Here is a 22,958-nt window from a genome sequence, read left to right as displayed (position 1 = left end):
ACGTCTGAGCTGGAAGATTTGAATCCTGGTAGCTGGAATCATCTAAAGCTTGGTTACTCATTTGTCTGACAGTTGATAGGGTTGGTGGTAGCTGTCAGCTGAGACTTTAAGCTGGGGGATTGGCCAAAACTCCTCTACCTGGTCTCTTCATGTGGTCAGAGCTTCCTCACAATATAGTGGCCAGGTTCTGAAGGTGAGTGCCAGAGAGGGTGAGCCAGGCAGAAGCTCTGTCTCTTTTCTGATGTAGCCTCAGAAGTCACAGATAGCATCAATGCTGCTGTACTCCATTGGCCAGGCCCTCCGTGAACCCTGTCAAAATTCAAACAGAGACAACATCAACCCCAAATATCGGTGGAGGAATGAAAGTCACAATCAGTGAAAAGGAGATATGTATGTGTGTATGTATGTATCTGTGCATATATAAAATCATCTTTGGAAAAATACAATCTGCCACTCCTGAGAGTGAAAGAAAAAAAAATACCACAGAACAAAGTAAAAAATGATGTTTTATTTGTAATTATTTTATAAGTGATGGTCCAAAGAATCATACAATTCAAAATATACTAATAAAAAATAACACCTGAACACTGTTTTCTAGACTTGAATCACCTGCATTTCACTTCCACTATTTTTACTATTACCATCTGTATTATTGTTTCCTTAATTTTTCTTGAAATGGACCCATTTTATTGAAGTATAGTTGATGTACAATATTGTAAGTTACAGGTGTACAGTATAGTGAGACACGATTTTTAAAGCTTATACTCCCATTTATAGTTATTATAAAACATTGGCTGTATTCCGGTTTTGTACAGTATATTCTTGTAGCTTATTTTATACCTATTAGTGTGTACCTCATAGTCCCCTCCTCCTATCATGCCCCTCCCCTCTTCTGTCTCCCCACTGGTAACCACTAGTCTGTTCTGTATATCTGCAAGTCTGCTTCTTTGTTGTTATGGTCACTAGTTTGTTGTATTTTTTAGATTCCACATGTAAGTGATATCATACAGTATATGTCTTTCTCTGACATATTTCACTTAGCATAACTCCCTCAAAGTCTATCCATGTTGCTGCAAATGGCAAAATTTCGTTCTTTTTTATGGATGAGTAGTATTTCATTATATATATATATATACACACACCACATCTTCTTTATCGATTCATCTATTGATGGACATTTAAGTTGCTTCTGTATCTTGGCAGTTGTAAATAATGACCCAGGTTTTTATTAACTCAAATTTGTTTTAAAAGCAATCTAGGTATTACTACAGAAAATAGAATGTATTTTTGCCATAATTTATTTGTCATAAAATAAAGGTAACCTTAAATATAAAAAAAGTAAAACACAGCAGTTGTTATATGCTAGATGAAAATTCTGCTTTCCAATGACAGTTCCGAGGCTGAAGGAAGCCCTCTCTTTGTCAAAGATCATGTTAGCAGGTGTTAGAAAGATGTTAAATCACACATACAAAATCAAGGCTCTCCCCTTCACATAATCTGAGAGATTGAAAGAGAAGTGAAAGAGAATGATCCCTAGTGAGGTCAGTGATATTTAAGGCCAGGTCTGTGTACTGTCCAACATCCTTTAGAGAACTACTTGTATTAAAATCCCGATCCAGAATGCAAACACTGATCCAGAATGATAAAGATTATAGCTAGGTAAGCTTTCACTTAGCCTCAGCCAAGTCCCTGGGATCTATGAGGCAGACCAGCGTCTAGCACAGTTGATGCTTGTCGATGAATGAATGTATTTCTAACCTGCCATTGGTCAAAGGCTGGGTCCTTTGCACCTCCGTGTTCCGTTTTGTTTCATAAGCCTCCCTGAAAGATCCAGTGAGCAATAAATGACTCCGGCTAGTTGGCTTCTACATGAAGTCTAGCTACACTCATTATCTTATTACCATTCCCCACGTGCTGGTGGAATTGACTTTTTCCTTACCTACTGTGCATAACTAATTCCTAGACTTTACAGGGCCACCCTAAATCCAGAGCTCTCAGGAGCTATTCATATGTAGGTATCTAAAGCCTATAACATTCGTTCCTAAAATAATTATTAGCACCTGCTGGGACCAGTTATCCTAGGTCCTAGAGATATCAGAGGATAGTGAGAAATGGACACTTTCTTGGGATACAGAGAAAGGCCACTTGGGGGCAGCTGTTTCACCCCTAAAATTCAGTCAATTGCTTAGCAACCTAATTGTCTTGTTGTTAGAGGAGTCATCAGAAAACACTACTTCCTGGGGACTTCTCCCAGTAGAGAGAATCTGAGAATAGGTGTAGTTTTCATGGCCTTCTCCACCTGGACCTTTTCTTTCTGGCTTTCAGGGGCATGGAGAAGTTCTGCAGAGGCTCAGAGGAAGACAAGAGTCAGATGTTTATCTTCAGGGAATCCAGCCTGTAGCCTTTACCACACTAGAGGACCTCTAACCGCAGTGCCTTTCTAGGCATGAGGCTGGCACTAACAGATCTTCTTTTCCGTCTGTATTTATAGTCGGCTACGGTGAAGCTGTCAAAACCAGTGGCTCTGTGGACTCAGCAGGATGTCTGCAAGTGGCTGAAGAAACATTGTCCGAATCAGTATCAGATCTACAGTGAGTCATTCAAACAGCATGACATAACGGGTAAAGTATGCAGTATCCGAAATATTTCACTCCCTCTCCCTCTTCCCATCTCAATGGCCTTTCCCACACCCTTAAAATGAAAAAGCATCTCCCTGCTGAAATTGTCTGGCATGGGTTTACTTTAAAAGGAACGATAAATTCCAGATCCGGGCACGCCATGCTACTTAACAAGCATAAGTGGGAACATGGATTTTGAATGTCCAGTATAAAAGTATGTGGTAATCAGGGTAAGGGGTTGGGGGATCCTAGAGAAAATAAGAGTGTAGCAGTCCTAGAGTAAAGAAAGGGAGGAGATCCTTCAAATTAATTTGGTTACAGGGTCCGTAGGTAGATGTTTTAAGAAGAAAAGTTTTCTAAATAGGAAAATTCTGGACTGAATATAATAATACTAACTCACTGCCCCTGAGATGAATACCCTCAAAGCACAAATTAAGACTCCCTTTAAATCAAGGGGCTTCGAGTATTATATGTGGAAGTTGAGAAGCACTTGGCAGCAGGAAATATGACAGCATAATGAACTGTAAAAGCCTGTAGGATCGTGTCTCTCAATTGGAGAATGGAGTGGGTAGGAGGGAGCGGATAGGTCCACGGTGGGAGCCCATCAGAGTAAGGGGGTCTTTTGCAGACCTCGCCTGCCCACCTGCCTTGAGATGTTGCTTGATCGTGGGTACCATTCCTCCCACCCTCCTCTTCTGCAAACCCTATAATGAAAGATAGGATGGAGGAACATGCTCTGTGCACCAAAACTGTGCTTCAAGGTGGGAAAAAGTGTTGAGAAGACCTGATTCCAGTCCAGATTCTTCTTTTTTCTAAGCGAAAACTGACCCTCTAGTGGGAAAGGGACTTGCTGTCGAGTAGCTCAGCACACCTGATGCCAAGTCCTTTCCAAACTCATACTTGGCATCTTCAGAAATGCTAACCTCTATATTCACTCCCGTCACTTTGAAAAGGGTCACGTCAAGCAGAAAGCATTTATTTTTGCAGTTCACTTCTTACCCTGTAGCTTCAAAATCTGGGGCAGATCGTACCTCCTTAGAGCAGGACTAGATGGGTGGTTTTCAAAGTGCGTTCCTTGGAGCCCTTGGTTGCACTAGAGGCTGCCAGAGGGACATGCTTTGGGTTGAGATAGGTGTGTCTGTTTCACATATTCAAATTGCACAGAAAACTTGATTTGGAGAAAAAAGGCTTCTAATATTAAATAACATTTTTTTAAATTTTATTTTTATTTATTTATTTGGTTGCATTGGGTCTTCATTGCTGCACACAGGCTTTCTCCATTTGCATCGAGCAGGGGCTACTCTTAGTTGTGGTGCGCGGGCTTCTCATTGCAGTGGTTTCTCTTGTTGCAGAGCTCCGGCTCTAGGTGCACAGGCTTCAGTAGTTGTGGCTCGTGGGCTCAGTACTTGTGGCTCGTGGGCTCTTGAGCGCAGGCTCAGTAGTTGTGATGCACGGACTTAATTGCTCTGCGGCATGTGGGATCTTCCTGGACCAGAGATCGAACCCATGTCCCCTGCACTGGCAGGCGGATTCTTAACCACTTCACCACCAGGGAAGTCTCTAAATAACGCTGAGCTACATTATCAGAGATTCCTGATGACCAAGTTAGTAATGTTTAAATATGTAAGGAACACACAGGTGTAGCTCAAAGTGAGTTAACAGAGAGTGAAATCCTCCGAACTTAAGCCTAGAAATGGTCCTTAATGTACTTCTTTTCTCCTCCGAACTGGAGGTAATGGCCCATTTGGATGAAATTCCTGAAATCCTGAAGGCAGTGTCAGAACTTAGCTTAGATTCCAAGTGTCTAGATTCTTTTTCTTAGTCCCTCCCTTAAGGATATAAGAAAATCCCATACAGGGTCAGCTATTCCACCCCTAGAATTTATCAACCAGTTAGTAACCATTTGGCTGCTTATGGGAACCTTCACCAGATAATGTCTGTTTCTTAATGCTTGTGCGATAGTAATGGCAAAACCTTTTTCATGATCTTATGAGAAAGTAGTGTTATCTTTTGTTAGGGGTGGGAATTCTGTGATACCCTTGAGGGAAGGGTAAGCGTTTATAATGGTTTGAAAAGGATGAGCATTACACCCCCCTCAGAAATAAAGGTCTCATGCGTCAATGCTTATGGAGTAAATGGTACCACTTCCTAAGGCTTTCTGCCAAGTGGCCTTGTGTTGCAAACAGCCGTCATATTGCTTTTGGTGGCATACCTCGTCTCCACAAACACCTCTGGTGTTGGTAAATTGCAACCTTCTTGAGATCTTGGACAAGCTGCTTAACCTAGACAGGTTATTCAACCTCACTTCTTCATCTCCAAAATGGAGATGGTAATAATAACAATACCTGTCTCAGAGAGTCGTTGTGAAGATTAAATGAAATGATATAAACAAACCACTAAGTTAATCATTTATCGACACCTTCTACCTACTAGCATTGTGCCGTTCTTCATGTCGAAACTCATCTGGAGGTGTCTAAAATCATACTGTTACTTCATTCTGAGGGCAGCCTGTTTTCTGGCAAGAAAAGAAAGCAGGGGATTATTTGGGGACTTAGGAGAGAATGATTTCAGATTAACACTTGACACACACATCTTTCTGACCTTCACCTATTCAAGGCCTCAGAAGACCACTTTTGTGTCCTGTCCCTCTGCAAGGGTGAATGTAAACTACCCAAATGATCGCAGGTGCCAAGTGGCCCGAAGATAGATAGCTTTCAGGACTGAAGCCAGCCTGCAGTTCCAGCCCTGGGGTGCTGGCGGCTGCAGGAAGCCTAGTACCCTTGTAGGCGCTGATAAACTGGGCAAAGAGGATTGTGAAAAATCAAGACACGACGGCAGAGAGCCTCAGCAGCCGATGCAGACAGTAGAGTGTCTCAGAGTGAGGGCCGGGAGGGGGTTACAAGTGCCAGGTCAAAGCCCAGACTTGCAGCTTAGCTCCGTGATTCTGTGAAGGTGACTTGGTGTATTCCCGCTTTCTTTACCTGTGAAGAGGAGGTGATAATAGCACCCGCCTCAGAGTGTCGCTGGGAAAGTAGTTCACGGTCACAGTAAGCGGTGAATGTTAGCTGCTGCTGCTTGCCTAAGTGCTGCTGCACTTTCTATGAGAACAAACCACACACGTAAACACTGATGAATTCATCCATCTTTGTTATCCTGAAAATTATAATGAGCACCTAAGGATGGGGGTTGGGATGTGGGCTGGTAAGTATCCTGTGCTTATCTGCGAGGCCACAATAAAGATGTCCATGTGTCTCTTATTTATGCTTAGATTCTCGTGAGTACTGCTGTTCATTTATGTGTCTTAAAGCAAGGGTCTCCAACATCATGCTCATCAGGGAAGCATGTTATATCTCTGGAACATATAAACAATCCCTTAATTTAGAGGCGTGTGGGACCATGACGATAAATAAAAAAGACATATTAAATGGAAAGAAGAATCAGGAAGAAAAAAAGATGGGCTTTCTGATTACAGACCTGAGGCAAATCCCACTCCTCCCACCCCGCCCCTGTTCTCCACCCCTCGACCTCTGACAAGTAATAACTGTGCAGCATCACACAAGCTAGTTTCAAGTCAGTGATCTGAGAGTAATATTTATCTTAAAGCGTTGTTGGAAAGGTTAAAGGGGACGGTGCATGCGAAGGGTTTAGCTTTATGCCTGATACATAGTAGACGTTTGTTTAGCAAGTATTTATGGAGCATCTGCCCTGTACCAGGTGTGGGGAATACAGCAATAAATAAAATAGCCAGTGATCTGTGTAGGGAAAACATTGTGCCTCCTTAGAAAACCGTGCACCCTCAGTAGCACATCATTTCGGGTTATCTAATTCTGACTCTACGAAGCTGTTCTACAACTCTGTAAGTTGTAGGTAAGTGATAGCAGTATGAAATAATTCTTGTTTGTAGATGTGTAAATTCTGTCCCACAGAGGTTCAGTTGACTTCCCAATCCACTGTGAAAAAGGTGAGTTTTGTCTCCCATTTACACATTCATTTCATTCCTCCTGATCTGAACATGTGTCTGCTCTTTGGTTTCTCCTTTGAGTTGGTTGTAACATTTTATCAGTTTCCACAAAATCTTAAACATGTGTTTATTTTTGTATATGATGACAGTCAGGATTTTAACTTTTTTGAAAATGACCCTTTAACCTTGGTAGTTGTTTCTTTTTTTTTTATTGGTTTCCACCAACGATTCCACTACATTAACATCTTTCTGATGCCTTTGTTTAAAATACATTAAACTATAAACAAACTCCCCCCCCTCCGCCATCCAGTTTCTCCAAAGTCTAAGGAAACTTAAGGTATGTTTTAACACACCAGTATTCAAAACACTGTGCAGATTTCCTCTTAGAATCTCTGAGAATTTCATTATGTCCAGAAGGCGCCTACTATTTTATGGCAGATGAGTTAAATCAGAAGAGACACTACTAGTGGTAACTCCCTGCAGAAGTGCTCTTAACAGGCATGAGATGCTTAGAACACCTGAGAGGCGTTAGGAGAGATATATTTAAATCATCAGATTAGGCTTGAAGGAAAGAAATTTGACTATTTTCCTGTGCTTGCAAGATTCTTTCCCCAGCTTTCTGAGGCCGGGCTTGGAATGCTGATGAGGAAGCTCTACTGGGGCCAGGTGTAAGCTCACAGGCAATGTTCGGATTCTTTTTTATGCACAGTTAAGAATCTTTTCAGGTTTGAGGCGGTTTCAGCCCCTGGCTGTGCCTGGTATTCTTCCTGCGGTGGCTGCTAAAATCAACTCATTTCCTTCCGCATCAAGCCTTTCCTCTGTAAAGGGTTCTTCCCCCCCCCAACTTTAAAGACTTATCTTCGTGGGTGAGGCGCTCAGAGCTCCCCAGAATACAAAGTGCATTTTTAGAAGCTATTTTGAATGTGTAAAAGGTTTCCACGTGGCCTGCTTCGTGGAACACGGGTGGGAATCCTTTAGATGTCTGCAGGAATAAATACTTACCCTGTGAATGTCCCCTGCAGGTGGTCAGTATTGACTTGTCATATTTCTCAATGGTCTCCTACAAAATCAGTGAATACTTCGGGTTCTTTTTGTGCTTCAGACACTGCCCATTTGTACCTCTTTCCCCTTTTCAAAGTATTCCTCTGGGATGTAGCACCCTGAAATTTGGCCGTTCCGCTTATGCTGTTGAATAAAGGGGAAACCTCTTTATCTTTTTGAAACCTTTGGATTGTGGGCTCTGTGCATTTGCTAACATTTACCCTTCTGCTATTGTCTTCCTAGTCCTTTTTTTTTTTTTTTTTTTTTTTCAGTACGCGGGCTTCTCACTGTTGTGGCCTCTCCCGTTGCGGAGCACAGGCTCCGGACACGCAGGCTCAGCGGCCATGGCTCACGGGCCCAGCCGCTCCGCGGCATGTGGGATCCTCCTGCACCGGGGAACGAACCCTTGTCCCCTGCATCGGCAGGCGGACTCCCAACCACTGCGCCACCAGGGAAGCCCCTTCCTAGTCTTTTATCACGGTTAGAATTACCCATGGAGGTCGGTGGGGTGTGTAGTAAACAAGTGTCCAAAGAAGTAGAGTAATTATTTTATGTGCTATACCTGTGAGAACACTACTTTGTGGAACCCAGTGTAGCCCAATGAAATGTGGGCTTGTTGAGCTACCCCAGTGCTTCGTCTGCACATTTTCTTGTCTTTGTTGGTTTGCCCTCTGCATAGTGCGTTCTATTTTGTATATCTTTGTGTTTTGTTACATTTCTCTTTTGTATGAACTGCTCTATGGTTTTTATTGAATCCCGAGCAGCATTTTATATCTGCATAGTAGAGTTTGGACATCATCGGGGCATGAGTTTCCACATATTAATTTTCCAATAACAGCATTTATTCTTCATTTTTAACGCCCTTTGATAGAAAGCTTACTAACATCACCTCTATACTCCTCCGCATTCTTAAACCTAGGATGCTGAATTTGGTTGTCTTGATGATTCAGGATGATAGATTTCTGAATGTTGGAAGTGACTTCAGATGTCATCTGAGGTTTTATGGGGTCAGTTTAAAACTACGCCTTGCAATGAGAAATATGAATGGAGATCAGAATATCAGCTTCATTCCTGATAAAGCTTTTTTGGAGAATATCCTTTAGGTCTTCAGATGAATTGATTTGCTAAGAATATTTTCCCTCTAAATGAGGTATTCTGGTCACTGGCACAGTTGGGAAGTGCCCCTCTAACCGCCTGGGAGAGAGCAGACTGCATCAGGCACACAGGTCACAAGACAGGACAGAACATGAGGCTGGGCTGGGCAAACCCGTTTCCTGCTTCCAAGGGCACCAAACAGAGGGGAGGAGAGAGAGGCCAGGAGTGTTAGGGAAGTTCTTCCATGAAGGAATAGGGTGGGGAACGAGTGTCCCCCTACCACTTCAATCAGATGTCTCCCCACATGTCCTTTCCAACATCCCTGCTAGATGGCCAGACAGCCTTTGCTCAGACACCTGCAGGGATGAGCATTTCATAATGTTTAAAAGCAAACTGTTGTTTTTTGTGTGTTTGTTTTGGTTCAAGATCTTGGATGACGGTGGCAGTTACAGTGCTTGGTTTTCCTTACTCCCTCCCACTCTGAGCTGCAGGGCTCTCAAATGCCATGCTTTCTTCTACCCTCCTCAAACCCACCTTTTTACCTGGATAATTCCAACTTCCTTCCGGGCTTTAGTTCAGATACCACCTCCTACAAAAGCCTTTCTTACTCCTCCTCTTCTGGATTAAGTAACCCATCCTGTAGCTCCCAGGATAAAAGCCCTGTGATAGAACTTGTCCCATGAAGTTGATAGTTGAAGAATTTAATGATTAGACAGTTCTGCTGAGGTTTTACTGAAACCCACCCCTAGATCCTGTTTAGGTTCCTGGGTTATAGAAACCTTTGCTGAAGAAAGCCCTTCATGACTGCCCCCCAGTACAGATTCACGTGCCAGGCCTCCATGGAGCCATGATGCCTTCCCTCAGCCTTTTCTTCATCCCAGTGGCCTGTTAAGTGGCTCTCCCAACATGCTTTCTCCCAATTCCTTTCTTCTTCGCTAGTAAAGGTCTGGTTTCTGCTACGCTGAAAACTTACACGCTGTTTGATGGGATTTCCCTAAAACTTTTTACCCTCTACCCATCTGTCTTCTCCCGCCTCTTGTTTCAGAAGGCATGCTCTTATTCCCTTCTACAAACAACCTTTTCTGCCTCTGCTTTAACCAGACGTCCCCTATATCCTCTGGATATTTGCTTCCTCAGTTACAGTCATCCTGTCACCTTCAGTCTAGCTACACTGGCTACCTCCTTTCTCTCTAAATACAGTTGACCCCTGAACGAAGTGGGTTTCATATACCCAGGTCCACTTATACGCAGATATTTTTCAATGGAAAATGCAATAGGACTGCATGGTTCATTGAATCCGCGGATGCAGGGGAGCCATGGATACGGAGGGCTGACAGTACTGCAGGCGGATTAACCCCCTCGTTGTTCGTGGGTCAACTGTAGCTTCGTTTTAGCCCCTTGACCAATCCCTTCCTATTCATTTCATTTATTTGTTAAATCATAATTAATTCATTTGTTTTATAGAATTTATGTGACCACTACCACATGCCAGGCAGAACACTGTACCCAACAGCTTCAGAATGTATGTACTTTCCAGTTCAGGGGACTTATTCACCATGATGTACTATACACCAGGGCACAAATCAGTGTCAGTAAATTTGAAAAACCTGAAGTGGCACAGGGTGCATTCTCTGACCGAAACAGAATTAAATTAGAAATCACTACCAAGATAATCAAGAAGATCCCAAATATTTAGAAACTTAATGCACATCCATGTAACCAGATGGGAAAGGGGGAAAAAATCGCAAGAGAAACTAAAACATATTTTGAACTGAATGATAGTAGAAACATTAATATTTCAAACGTTTGTGTGGTACAGCTACAGAACTTAGAGGAAAATTATAGCCTGAAATGCCTGTATTAGAAAAGAAAGAAGAAAGAGTTGAACTTGATTAATTAAAATTTTACCTTAAGAAGTTAGAGAAGGAAGAATACTAATCTCAAAGAGCTGAAATCAGTAAGACGCAAAACATACAGGCAATAAAGAAAATTAACAAAGGTAAACCTGATTCCTTGAAAAGATCAACAAAAATTGATAAATGTCTAGATAGCCTGAATGAGGGAAAAAAAGACAGCATCAAGTGAGAAGTTGGGGATATCACTAAGTTTTCTACATTCATTAAAAGAGCAGAAAATATTATGAACAGGTTTATGCCCACATACTTAACAACTGAGATGAAATGGACTAATTCCTTAAAAACGATAACTTAACAATATCTGACTCAAGAAAGCTAGAAAATTTAAATAGCCATGGATCTCTTAATCAGTTAAACTTTTAATCAGAACTTCCCATAAAGGAAGTTTCAAGCACAGAAGGCTTTTTCCAATAAATTAAAACAGTCGAGAATTAGCAACCAAATTTTCACAAATTCTTTCAAAAATAGAGAAAGGGGGAGCACTTCCAAACTCATTTTATGAGACCAGACTAACCCTGATACCAAAAGCTAACAAAGATATTACAAGAATGGTATGGTACGGACCAATATCCTTCATGAACATAAACCTACAAACCTTGACAGAATACAAGGGTTGAATCTCACAATAGACAAAAAGGATATTACATCATGGTCATGTGTGCATAGGAATGTAAAGTTGATTCCATTTTCGAAAACCGATGTGATTCGTCATGTTAAGAGTAAATGAAGAAAGTCATATGATCATCTCATTAGATGCAGAAGGCTTCTGATTTCAGCTCTGATATGTAAAGAGCTTGGATGTCATCACTCTAATCCTTACCACAAGACAAAGCTGGACACAGTGAGTTTACTGGTAGTCTGGTGGTTAGGGCTCCACACTTTTGCTGCCGAGGGCTTCAATCCCTGATTGGGGAACTAAGATACCACAAGCTGCGCGATGCAGCAAAAAAAAAAAAAAAAGCTGGATAAACTGAAAAACAGTGGGTCAGAGAGCTGATGTCATAATGCAAATCACCCCCCTGAAATCTGGAGAGAAGGGCACATGCAGGAGATACAGAACCCCAAAGACCTGCTTAGCTGGAACAGAGACAGACCAATAATAATGGACAAAATATTTGGACACTTCACAAAGAAGGTAAAAGCATGGCCAATAAGCACATGAAAATATGCCCAGCAATATTAAGTCATCAGGAAAATGCAGATACAACCCAGTGAGATATCACTTTACAGCCAGTAGAATGGCTGAAGTTCAAAGGATTGGCAATACCAAGTGTTGCTGAAGATGTAGAGCAACTGGATCTCTTGTACACTGTTGTTGTGAGTAAATATGGTGCCACCAGATGCAGAAAGTAAATTTCTTACACAGTTAATCACACACTTATTAGATGGTCTGCCGTTCTGCTCTCAGATATTTACTAAAGAGAATCGGAAACATATGTTCGTAAAAATTCCAGTCCACTCATATCCAAAAGAGCTTTACTCAGACAAAAATTTTAAACAACCCTTAGGTCCATCAAGAGTAGAATGGGTAAAACAAAGTGTGCTGTATTCACACCAGAAACAATGCAGAACAATACAAAGGAACCAACTACTGATGCATATGACAATAGGAATGAATGTCACGGTGTACTCAGAGAAAGAAGTTAGAAAGAAAAGAACACACACAGCGTGATTCCAATCATATGAAATTCTAAAACAACAAAATTAACTTACAGTGATGGCGGTGAGATCGGTGGTTACTTCCGGGGGTGTGTGTGGCGGGGTACTAGAAGGGAGATTGATACGAAGAGGAGCAACGGAACTGTCTGTGCTGATGAAAATGCTTCGTATCTTTGTCACAGTTATCTATTTGGCACCTCAAATCTGTGAAATTTATTGTAAACAAGTTATATCTCAAAGCTGGTTTTTACAAGCTTGTGTGCTTTCCAGATTTTCTAAAATGGACATACTGTTTTTAAAAGGAAAAAATGAAAATGCCATCCTGCGTCTTTCCATACTAGCTGTGGGATCATTTAGGTTAAAGGTAGTTAGGTGAATAGATAGAGTTTTCTGTTCATTTGTCTATAATATATAGTTATGGATAATGAGATTGAAAATCCACTTTATGCATTTTTCACTGGAAGAATAATCAGATACCAGAACATTCTTATAAAGAAAGGTATAGTCTGCCAGTTGCTGGAAGATGTACTGCTGACGAAAGGAGAACAGTTCTCTTGTCTTATTGAGATTCTGCTTGTCTGAGCCTACACCTGTGCATCCAAGATACTTGTATTTCACAGATGAGTTAAATTTCAGAAAATATTCGTTGCCATAGCACACAGTTGGCCCTTTTATATTTTACTCATTAATAGCTTTTCCAATTAAAAACTACTCTCACCACCATTTTATAAACCAAAGGAATTTTAACAAAAAAAAAGACCCTCATGGCTTAGAAATGGAGTACATTTCACTTTAAGAAAAACATACATTGTTTTTATTTCTCCCATGTTCATCACAGATCAGCGCGGCTTTGTTAAGTTAGTTAAGGAAACTACTGCTCTTGGGGACGTTTATTGATATTCTAAGTACATAATTTATTTAATATTAGAGATGGTATGTGGCAGGATAAGAATGGAAGTTGTCACCAAATGAACTATGTGTTGTTTCACAGATCAGAACAAGAACAGAAGGAATATACTTTTCTTAACCAGCAGCAGAGACTTAAATACACCTCATACACTGCTCTTGTATCACCTACTGGCTGCTCTCTGTAGAATTATTATAATCAAGGCTCCTCTCACAGGTGGGGGGGGGGTTGCTATGGTTACCAGTTTTCTCTTGGATGACCCTCCCCTCCTGTCATCACCTCTATAGGTTTTATAGTGTGGGGAACAGACTAAAGGAAAAGGCTTGCCTAGGTCCCACGGCCAGGAAATGGGGAGCTGGGGTCAGGAGCTAGCTTTCTAAACCCTTATCCCAGTGCCTCTCTCACTTACAAGATACCCTTTTCCCGGCCAGCACCAGATAGCAGACCCACACCAAAGGCTTCTGAGACCTGAGAAATGCCAGTGCCAGCCAGAAGGAATCGCCTTACCAAAGTTGTAACCCTGGAGCAGTCCTGCTTTAGAAAACCCCTGACATCTTGAATAATGCCAGTTGTTTCTTGGAGGTTTTCTATGTGCAAGAGGCTCTGCTGAGAACTGTCCACTGTCGAGTACCTAGAACTGTCTGGAACCATTCAGTGTTAGCAAATTGTAGCTCTCAATCTTGCAAGCTGTTACAGGTGAGGAAGCGAGGCCCAGACTTCAGTGGGAGACTCAAGCTGAGCGCTTAACGTCAACAGGACCTACCACACAGGCTTGTTGGGAGGTAAAAGGAGTTAAAACATACTTAGAACAGTGCCAGGTCCATTGTAGGGGCTCAATAAATGTTATCTGTCATCCTCATTAGTGGTCTGTGTTTAGTAAGTGAGAAGCATTCAATGAGGACCACCATGGGCTCTGCACCGTGCTCACCGCAGGGAGATAGAAAAGCAAGACACCACTGGTTCCATGGTGTCGGACTAGAAGGCACCTCCTCCTGTCTCCTGTTATTCCCATGAGGAAACAGAGGCCTGGAGCTAAACTGAGCTGTGCAAAGGGCACACAAGTTCTTGGATTACCAGGAACTGTTAAAAGCTAAGTCACATTGTTATGGGACAACAGGAGACCCATTCTTAGGGACAGTCCAGCAGGTCGCTTGGCTTAGAAGTAATCAGAGTAGGGGCCCAAAACAGACAAGACTCCCTCTTAGTGAGCGTGTTTTTCCACTCCCAATTCCAGGAGCAGAGTGAAGGTTTTATAGCCACCAATTCGATCTCATACTTCCTTACTTTCAACCAGATCCAGCTTTTCCTTGTCTTCCCCCTCTTTATGCCACCTTTCCGGTTCCCTATGAGAATGTCACATTATAATAAATCAAATATGACCGAAGGTCTAGCTTCCTTTGCTCCTGAGCTTTTGACCCTGTCAGAGGAATGAAGTCAATGAAGCACAACCTGTCCTGAGAAGTCCCTGTTTGCTTTTCAGCTTCTGTATCAATTTGATTCCTTTTCTCCTGATGGTTTTGTTAATTAGTCTGTTTTGTTTTGCTTTTTACTTTGCCGTGTTTTTAGAACATGCTGAAGTCAGATTGTAAAATTGGGAGATCCCCTCCCCTTGGTTTCGCTCCCAATCCCTGTTTGAAAATTACTGTACTGTGTACTCCCTACGCGGCGAGTCAGATCTCCCATCCATCCGCACAGAGCCCAGGCTGTGTGCGCAGAGCCTCTGTTGCTGCGTGCTTTTGGGGGTTTGGCAATGAGCCCTTTTAGAGGCCACCTGCTAAGTGGACCGATGACTCTCCTCCTTCAGACAGCACTGTTTATGGTGGTGAGCGTGATGCTGTGCGTCAACAGAGGGAACTGAAGCCCACACACGAGATTGATTCTAGTTAAGAGCCTGTGGCACTGTGTGCATGAAATACTATTGTCCTCAAGAGGTCTTGGCCAGTGTCATTCTAGGCCATTTGTGTGTGGACTCTCATGTTCCTCATTCAGAGTTCCACTAGATATGTTTTCCAGCTCCCAGATTTATGTTAGGGTGATGTGGCTGTTAAGTGTTTAATTGCTCCTGACAAGTTTCATATCTTGGAAAGTTATGAAAGATTAGAGAAAGCAGGGATGTGGAGACCTGTGATGGAGTCCCCTCCGCTGATGAGTCACTGATGAGTCCCCTTGGCCAAGTCTAACCTCTCTGAGCCTCAGTTTCCCTTTCTCTAAAATAAAATTATGATAATATACCTTACAAAGTTGGTATCAGTTACTGTTGTTGGTGGTGATCTATAACTGTATGGACTCCATACAAAGGTTTGTAAGAAGCAGAGTATAGAAATTACTTTGCAAATGGTAAAGAATGATACAAATGTATATATGTGTGTGTGTGTATGCATGAATATACATGTGTATGTGTAGTTCTTGTTTCACTGTTTAAGGGTATCTCAGTTCTCTAATTAGGGCCCTAAAAACTATCAACTTCAGTTTCCCCAGCCCACCAAAATTTTGCTTTGCCCCATGCCTTTTTGAGTAGTCTAATTATTGCAAATAAATATCAACTTATCTCCCAAACAGGTACTTAGCAGCAAATACTCCCAAGACATTTCTCTAGTAACTCAGAGTGTAAAGAATTCAGAAGATTTGATTCTTGATCATTAAGACAATTATCATGATGTTAGGGAAAACCATATATTATTAAAAATATTTCGGTGTTTTCATGCCAGGCACTCCAGTAAGTATTTTGCATATATTTTTATCTTCACAATAACCCCATAAGGTAATATTATTCCTATTTCACAAATGAGAAGTATGAGACTCAGAAAACTTAGGTATCTTGTCTTATGTCATATCAGGCTAAAAGTGGCAAAGTCAAGGATTTTTCCAGGGCCATCTGAATCCAAAGCTCATGTTCTGACCTCTGTGCTATGAAAGATAGCATCATACAAGTACAGGTGAGTGATACACAAAGGAAGGTTGGGGTAAATACCAAAGGGGACTTGAGAAGGAACTCTTATCTATGAGTCTGGTTTATTAGGAAATCTGCTTGGAGGAGGCTGAATTCGTGTACAATTTTAGAAGAGAAAGTCCCTGAAATATCAAATTGTATTTACATATTTTGTTTGATCCTGATAGAATTTTTTAAATTATTTATTTATTTATTATTTTTGGCTGCGTTGGGTCTTCATTGCTGCGCGTGAGCTTTCTCTAGTTGTGGCGAGCCAGGGCTACTGTTCATTGCAGTGTGCAGGCTTCTCATTGCGGTGGCTTCTTTTGTGGTGGAGCACAGGCTCTAGGCACGCGGGCTTCAGTAGTTGTGACGCGTGGGCTTCAATAGTTGTGGCCCTCAGCATCAGTAGTTGTGGCGCACGGTGTAGTGCGTAGGCGTAGTAGTTGCTCCGCAGCATGTGGGATCTTCCTGGACCAGGGCTCGAACCCATGTCCCCTGCATTGGCAGGTGGATTCTTAACCACTGAGCCACCAGGTAAGTCCCTGATAGAATTTTAAAAGAAAATATAACAGCTTCCGAGCCACGAACCTCACCACTCCCTGTTGCCTCAGACAATGCCTCTTTTTACGCTGTGTTAGACCTGCCTGAGCCTGAAAGCATTTGGGTTTCTGAGTCCAGAGGAGGGAACGGTGAAGGAGGTGGAGATAGATCAGAGGGGTAGATCGAGAGTTCCATTGGAGAAGGCCTGAGTGTCAGGTTGAGGAAATCAGATTTTCCTCTCTTGAGTGTCATTCAACACCCATCAGTGATAAAGCATTTTTCTAGATGAGTGAAATGATAAGCTCAAAGCAGTCTTGGAAAAAAATCAAATGTGCGGATGAGACATCGCCAATGTATGAGTTGTTGGCCCAGGTGGATTCTGAAGCGTTTTCCCTTTCCCAGCCACCAAAGGTGGTTCCATGCCTAACTCCCTTTCCAAAAAGCCCCCATCCCTCTCATTACTCTAAGAGTAGAGGTCAGTAGTGATGAATTTTCTCAACATCCCTCCCTGCAATATTATCTGCGTTCTTACGCTTCCTTCACTGTTTCCTTTATGTCTCTGAGAGAAAAAAAATCTGTGTGCCAAATCCAGTGCCCTAGCCATACTCTTCTCCCTGCTCACCTACCCTTCCTCCTCCCACACCAGAATTTTATTCATTTGTTTTTCCCTTTCTTCTGGGTTTAGACTTTTTGCCTCCACTTTTGCATTTCAGTTTGAAAACATGCTGTATTCTGTCTGCATCCCCTCCTCAAGATTCTTACTCGCATCTCTGTGGTCTAGGTTTTCCATCTTTCTGCTACACAATCTCCCATGATCCAACTTTATGGCTCTCTAGGAAATCATTCTTCTGTCATTTTAAACCAGACTCAACCGGGTCACTTCCTGCATTTAAAAAAAAATGAAATATGTGTGTATGTATATATGTGTGTATATGTAGATGTATGTATGTGTACACGTATATATGTATATAAGTAAAACCTACTGGATGAAGCCCAGATTCTTAAGCTTGGCATAATCATTCCTCATCTTCATTTTAGCCATTCCTTGTATCCATCCTATTCCAAAACTGCAGCAGACCACTCTCGTTCTTGTCCCAATATTCACCTAGTGAACTTTTAGTAATTTTCAAGGCCTAACTCAAATTATTCCTCTCTTTCCTGCATTCCTTGGACCTTTCCAAGCAGAATTCATTTTTCTCATTCTGAATTTTCTTTACATTTTTTTTTTTACAACAAATGACAGCTATTATTGTTAATATTATAAGACATCATTTGGTTACACATTCATCTCCCATCCACCAGCCCAGAAACTCCTCTAGGGTAGAAAGAGCATCTGATATATCTTACCACCTATAGCTGTGTTAACCCAGTGCCTGGCATAAAATAGACATTGTGTTGATTGGATTAAACTGAGTTTGTTCTTCCTTTGATAGACTTAGCCCTGAATTTAAAGCCGTTCTTCATTTCCATTGATAAGTATACTTTGATTAGTCCTTCAGTTTCCTGATTTGCCTGCTTTTCATGAAACTCATCCTATCCTTTCCTATCTTCATCCTATCCTTTCCTATCTGCATCCTATCCTTTCCTATCTGCAACTAATTACATTCCATTGATAATCAAGTCTCTCTTCTTGTCTCATTCTTGGAGAAGCCCCCTCTTTTTAAAAAAATTCCAATTTTGAATTTGTACCAAGCCCCCAAATGCCATCTTTAAATGTATTTGAATGACAGACTCTCAAAATTTTGCAGGATCCAGAGTCCCATGTTTCCTTCAGACAGGTCTTCCCAAAGATGTTTTGGCAGGCTGTGTCTGGATCTCCGCTCAGTGCCAAGAGTGATTGTCACCATGTCGTGGAAGCTTGCTGGACCCACTGAAATTCAACAGACAGGTGTTATTTTGTAGGGTGGAAAGAATATTCTTTATCTGAGAAGCTTATGTTTAGGGTAGCAGGGCAGGAGTACAGAATGTCACACCATAGCTACATTTTGTGCTAGTTTGCCTGTGTTTCACAAGTACAAAGTGTAATGCAAATATAGCATTATGATTTCAGTCGTTCAAATGTCTGGACTTGGATGCAACAGTGCTAGATGGAATCCCAGCCCTTCATGGCAAATTAGCAAACCCCAAACTACCTTAATGACATTGGTACTATCTCAGAGATTATAACTGACACAGGAGAAATGAGAACAGTGAGTGGCTAAAGTTGCTCATATGGAGCAATTTTGACTAACAACATTGGCAGTTGCGTTAGATAATGGTGGAATGAGGTATCTTCTATAAAAGAAGTAGTTAATAATAGGTAGAGTAATATTTTTGAGAGTTTCCTAACATACAAGGAACAGTGTTAAACGCTTCTTATGCATTAATGACTCTAAGCAGAGTTATCCTTCTCTTTATATATGGGGAAAGTGGACAGGGAGGTTCTGACTCCCTCAAGCTCACACGGCTAATAATGTGCAATGGATAATCCAATATCAAGGGAAGGATTCTTCTGACCCAGGGGGTTGGCAAACTTTTTTCTGTAAAGGGCCAGATAGAGCCATTTGGTTTTGTTTTTTTTTTTTTTTTCGGTACGCGAGCCTCTCACTGTCGTGGCCTCTCCCGTTGCGGAGCACAGGCTCCGGACGCACGGGCTCAGCGGCCATGGCTCATGGGCCCAGCCGCTCCGCGGCATGTGGGATCCTCCCGGACCGGGGCACGAACCCGTGTACCCTGCATCGGCAGGCAGACTCTCAACCACTGCTCCACCAGGGAAACCCAGGGCCATTTGGTTTTACAGGCCATATGGTCTTCTCACAAGTACTGAACACTGCCTGTGTAGCATGTAAATGAATGAGGTGGCTGTGTTCCAATAAAACTTTATTTACAAAAACAGGCAGCAGGTCGGATCTGACCCACAGGCTATAGCCTGCAGACCCCTATTCCAACCTCTTCCTTCCTTCCTCTGCCCAAATATGTTTTCTCAGTGATGGTTATAAAAGAAATGTAGAAGCCATAGTTTTCAAAAACATGTATTACTTTTTTCCTTTTTGTATATTCAATATAGAAAAATTAGAAAATACACACACAAAGGAAAAATATGTAAAATTCCCTTTTAACTCCAACATCCAGAAATAATCACTGGTACAAACATTTTGATGTGCGTCCTTTCAGTTTGTTGTCTCTGCACACACATTTATAAGAAATGGCATTTTACCATAGTGGAATAGCCTTCTCTTTTCCACTTAAAAATATACGGCAAATGCATTTCTATGTCAGTTGCTGAATGCAAGATATTTTATTTGTCTGTTAATGGTTATTCTCTGGATGTTGTGTATGTTTCCACTTTCCAGATAAATTGTTTATCTGCTCCCATATGCTTCTCTTTCAACACCCCATCCTCCGCCTGTCCTATATTCTTAGTTCTGTGCTGAATTCTTCCTCGTACTCTAACACACACAGAGGCACGTGCAAAACACTGCACTTCCAAGGCCTTACTCTCCATGTCAGTAGCCCTCAGTTGTGCAGTTGTGAGAGTCACAATTTTCTGTCTCTAGCGTTGGTACCTCTGATGTTGATCAGATTCCTTCACCGTTGCCCCGCTTGGGGCCAGCACAGTAGTGAAATCAGCCCCGGAGGTAAATGGGCACCAGAAAAATAGTCTTTCCCAAGGCTGCTCCAGAAGGGAAGCTTGCACAGCTTTTCTTAAATTCATTAAATTTTCAGTGTCCTCCCCCAGTGGTCGGTACGCAGCAGGTAACACAAGACAGGAGGGCCTTAGAATTCCTTCCAGGGAAAGGATATGCCATGAGAGTTTCAAAAGGTCGCCATGTTGCCACAGTGCCCTTCAGTCTTTCAAGGGATGCCGAGACATTTCTAGAAGGAGCTCATTGGGACAGCTGTAGTCATTCGGGAAGGATCTTAACTCCAAACCTGCCATTGGGTAGTAAGTTCACAGTGATGATCAGATGAGCACACAGAAAAATGGGGACAAGATATAGTTACTTCTGGTTTTGCAAAATATGCTCCTACTAAGTTCAGGTCAAAGATTAGTCTCTCTCCCAGCAAGCGTAGAAGGCTACAGAGTGAAAGACGCGGTTATAGCTGAGTACAGACAAAAAGTGCCCCTGTAGAATATAAAAGGAAGACCACTTTGTTTCTCTAAACAGTGACTTGAATGTGTTCAGTTAACTATTCTGAGAATGTCCCCAGAATCTTATAGATTTTGTTACTCATAAGAAATTTCCCACTGATATTCATATCACACTTGAAATTTATAAAGTGATATTTCACACATATTATCTAACCTCGGAACCCTGTTGATATAATATTAGTGTGAATCTCTTTTCAGATGAGGAATGTAAAACTCAGAAAAGAAAAATGACCCAGACCACATAGCCAGTAGATGGCAGTACTCAGCTCCTCTGACACCTAAGACTCCATTTTTTGCTCCAGTGCAAGGCAATTCCACCTTCCTTACTGCCCTCATTCTGCCCTTGTTAATTAAATGCTAGGCACAGTCATATTTGTCTATTATAGAACATTCTGTGCTATTCTGTGCTACAGAACATGCAAACTATAGGGAAAATTTTTTGAAGCCAAGGAGAAGATTGTTTTAGCAGATTGAGAACTCTAGAATAATCTCTACAGCCCAAGCATGGCTGTTCAAGATCACTTAATACCGAAGCTACAATATTCACCAAAAGATATTGTTACCTTTAACTAGAACTAGTAGAGAAAGGAAAATTTAACAATGAAACTCTTCTGAGATAATTAGTAAAATGTCAGGGACAGATGGACTTGAAACTATGGAAAAACATATGTTTTACTGATCATGTTTTGGATGCTACAGTGGGAAAACTTGTCTCCTGATTGGAAAACTGTACTTGTCATTTTTTTCTGCTTTTTATTGAAGAGATTGGCTGGCTTGCTTTTGGAAGTTTTTGTAGTCTGTGCCCTTCCCTCTTATTTATTTATTTATTTATTTATTTTTAATTTTGGCCACACCGTGAGGCATGTGGGATCTTAGTTCCCCGACCAGGGATCGAACCCACCCTCCCCCACCTCCCCGCATGGGAAGCACAGAATCTTAACCACTGGACTGCCAGGAAAGTCCCCCTGTCCTTCCCTCTTTGTCACTTCTGTCTGTGCACATTTAAGTTAGATTTTCTTAGCACATTAAAAAAGAAAGGCTAACTATGGAGAACAGTATGGAGGTTCCATAAAAGACTAAACTACCATATGACCCAGCAATCCCACTACTGGGCTTATACCCTGAGAAAACCTAATTCAAAAAGAGTCATGTACCACAATGTTCATTGCAGCTCTATTTACAATAGCCAAGACAGGGAAGCAACCTAAGTGTCTATCGACAGATGAATAGATAAAGAAGATGTGGCACATATATACAATGGAATATTACTCAGCCATAAAAAGAAACGAAATTGAGTTATTTGTAGTGAGGTGGATGGACCTGGAGTCTGACATACAGAGTGAAGTAAGTCAGAAAGAGAAAAACAAATACAAATATGCTAACACATATATATGGAATCTAAAAAAAAAAAAAAAGGTCATGAAGAACCCAGGGGCAAGATGGGAATAAAGACGCAAACCTACTAGAGAATGGACTTGAGGACATGGGGAGGGGGAAGGGTAAGCTGGGATGAAGTGAGAGAGTGGCATGGACATATATACACTACCAAATGTAAAATAGACAGCTAGTGGGAAGCAGCTGCATAGCACAGGGAGATCAGCTCGGTGCTTTGTGACCACCTAGAGGGGTGGGATAGGGAGGGTGGGAGGGAAACTCAAGAAGGAGGAGATATAGGAATATGCGTATACGTATGGCTGATTCACTTTGTCATACAGCAGAAACTAACACGGCATTGTAAAGCAATTATACCCCAATAAAGATGTTAAAAAAAAAAAAAGGCTAGGAAATGAACAGGTCTACTCTGCTGCTTGGAAGCAGTATCAATAGAAATGATTGTTGTATGCACCACAAAGGGTAAAACCAGGTCCGGTTCAGAAGGTAATGGATACTATAGCTCCTATCTTTGAAACTTCATAGCTTAAAAGGATAGCTGTTACAATTATACCCTCATTTATTTGGGACCCACTACCTCTTAATTCACAAGAACTGGTCTAGCGCATCAAAATGACACATGGTAGGGATTGAAGAAACAGGGATTGAGTTAATGGCAGGCAGAAAAGATAGAAGAAAAGGAAAAGCTGACTAGAAAGAAGGCCAGCTATGTGCTAGCCAAGTAAACTTGGGTAGATCATACATGGAAATGGAGCTCCAGTTCCG

General features: G+C 41.7%; 1 protein-coding gene across 3 annotated transcripts in view; it reads left to right on the top strand.

Moving 5' to 3' along the window:
* The window catches only part of SAMD12 (sterile alpha motif domain containing 12), a 416,177-nt gene that overhangs the window by 181,289 nt on the left and 211,930 nt on the right, over window positions 1-22,958 (top strand). For all 3 annotated transcript variants that reach the window (XM_019932092.3, XM_073794679.1, XM_073794680.1), the window contains exon 3: window positions 2,492-2,621. In XM_019932092.3, the coding sequence (XP_019787651.1) occupies window positions 2,492-2,621 (130 nt within the window). The remainder of the gene's footprint in view (window positions 1-2,491; window positions 2,622-22,958) is intronic.

The sequence above is a fragment of the Tursiops truncatus genome, chromosome 17 (genome assembly GCF_011762595.2).
Source record: "Tursiops truncatus isolate mTurTru1 chromosome 17, mTurTru1.mat.Y, whole genome shotgun sequence".
NCBI classification, from domain to species: Eukaryota; Metazoa; Chordata; class Mammalia; order Artiodactyla; family Delphinidae; genus Tursiops; species Tursiops truncatus.
This window is presented reverse-complemented; position numbering and strand designations above follow the sequence as displayed.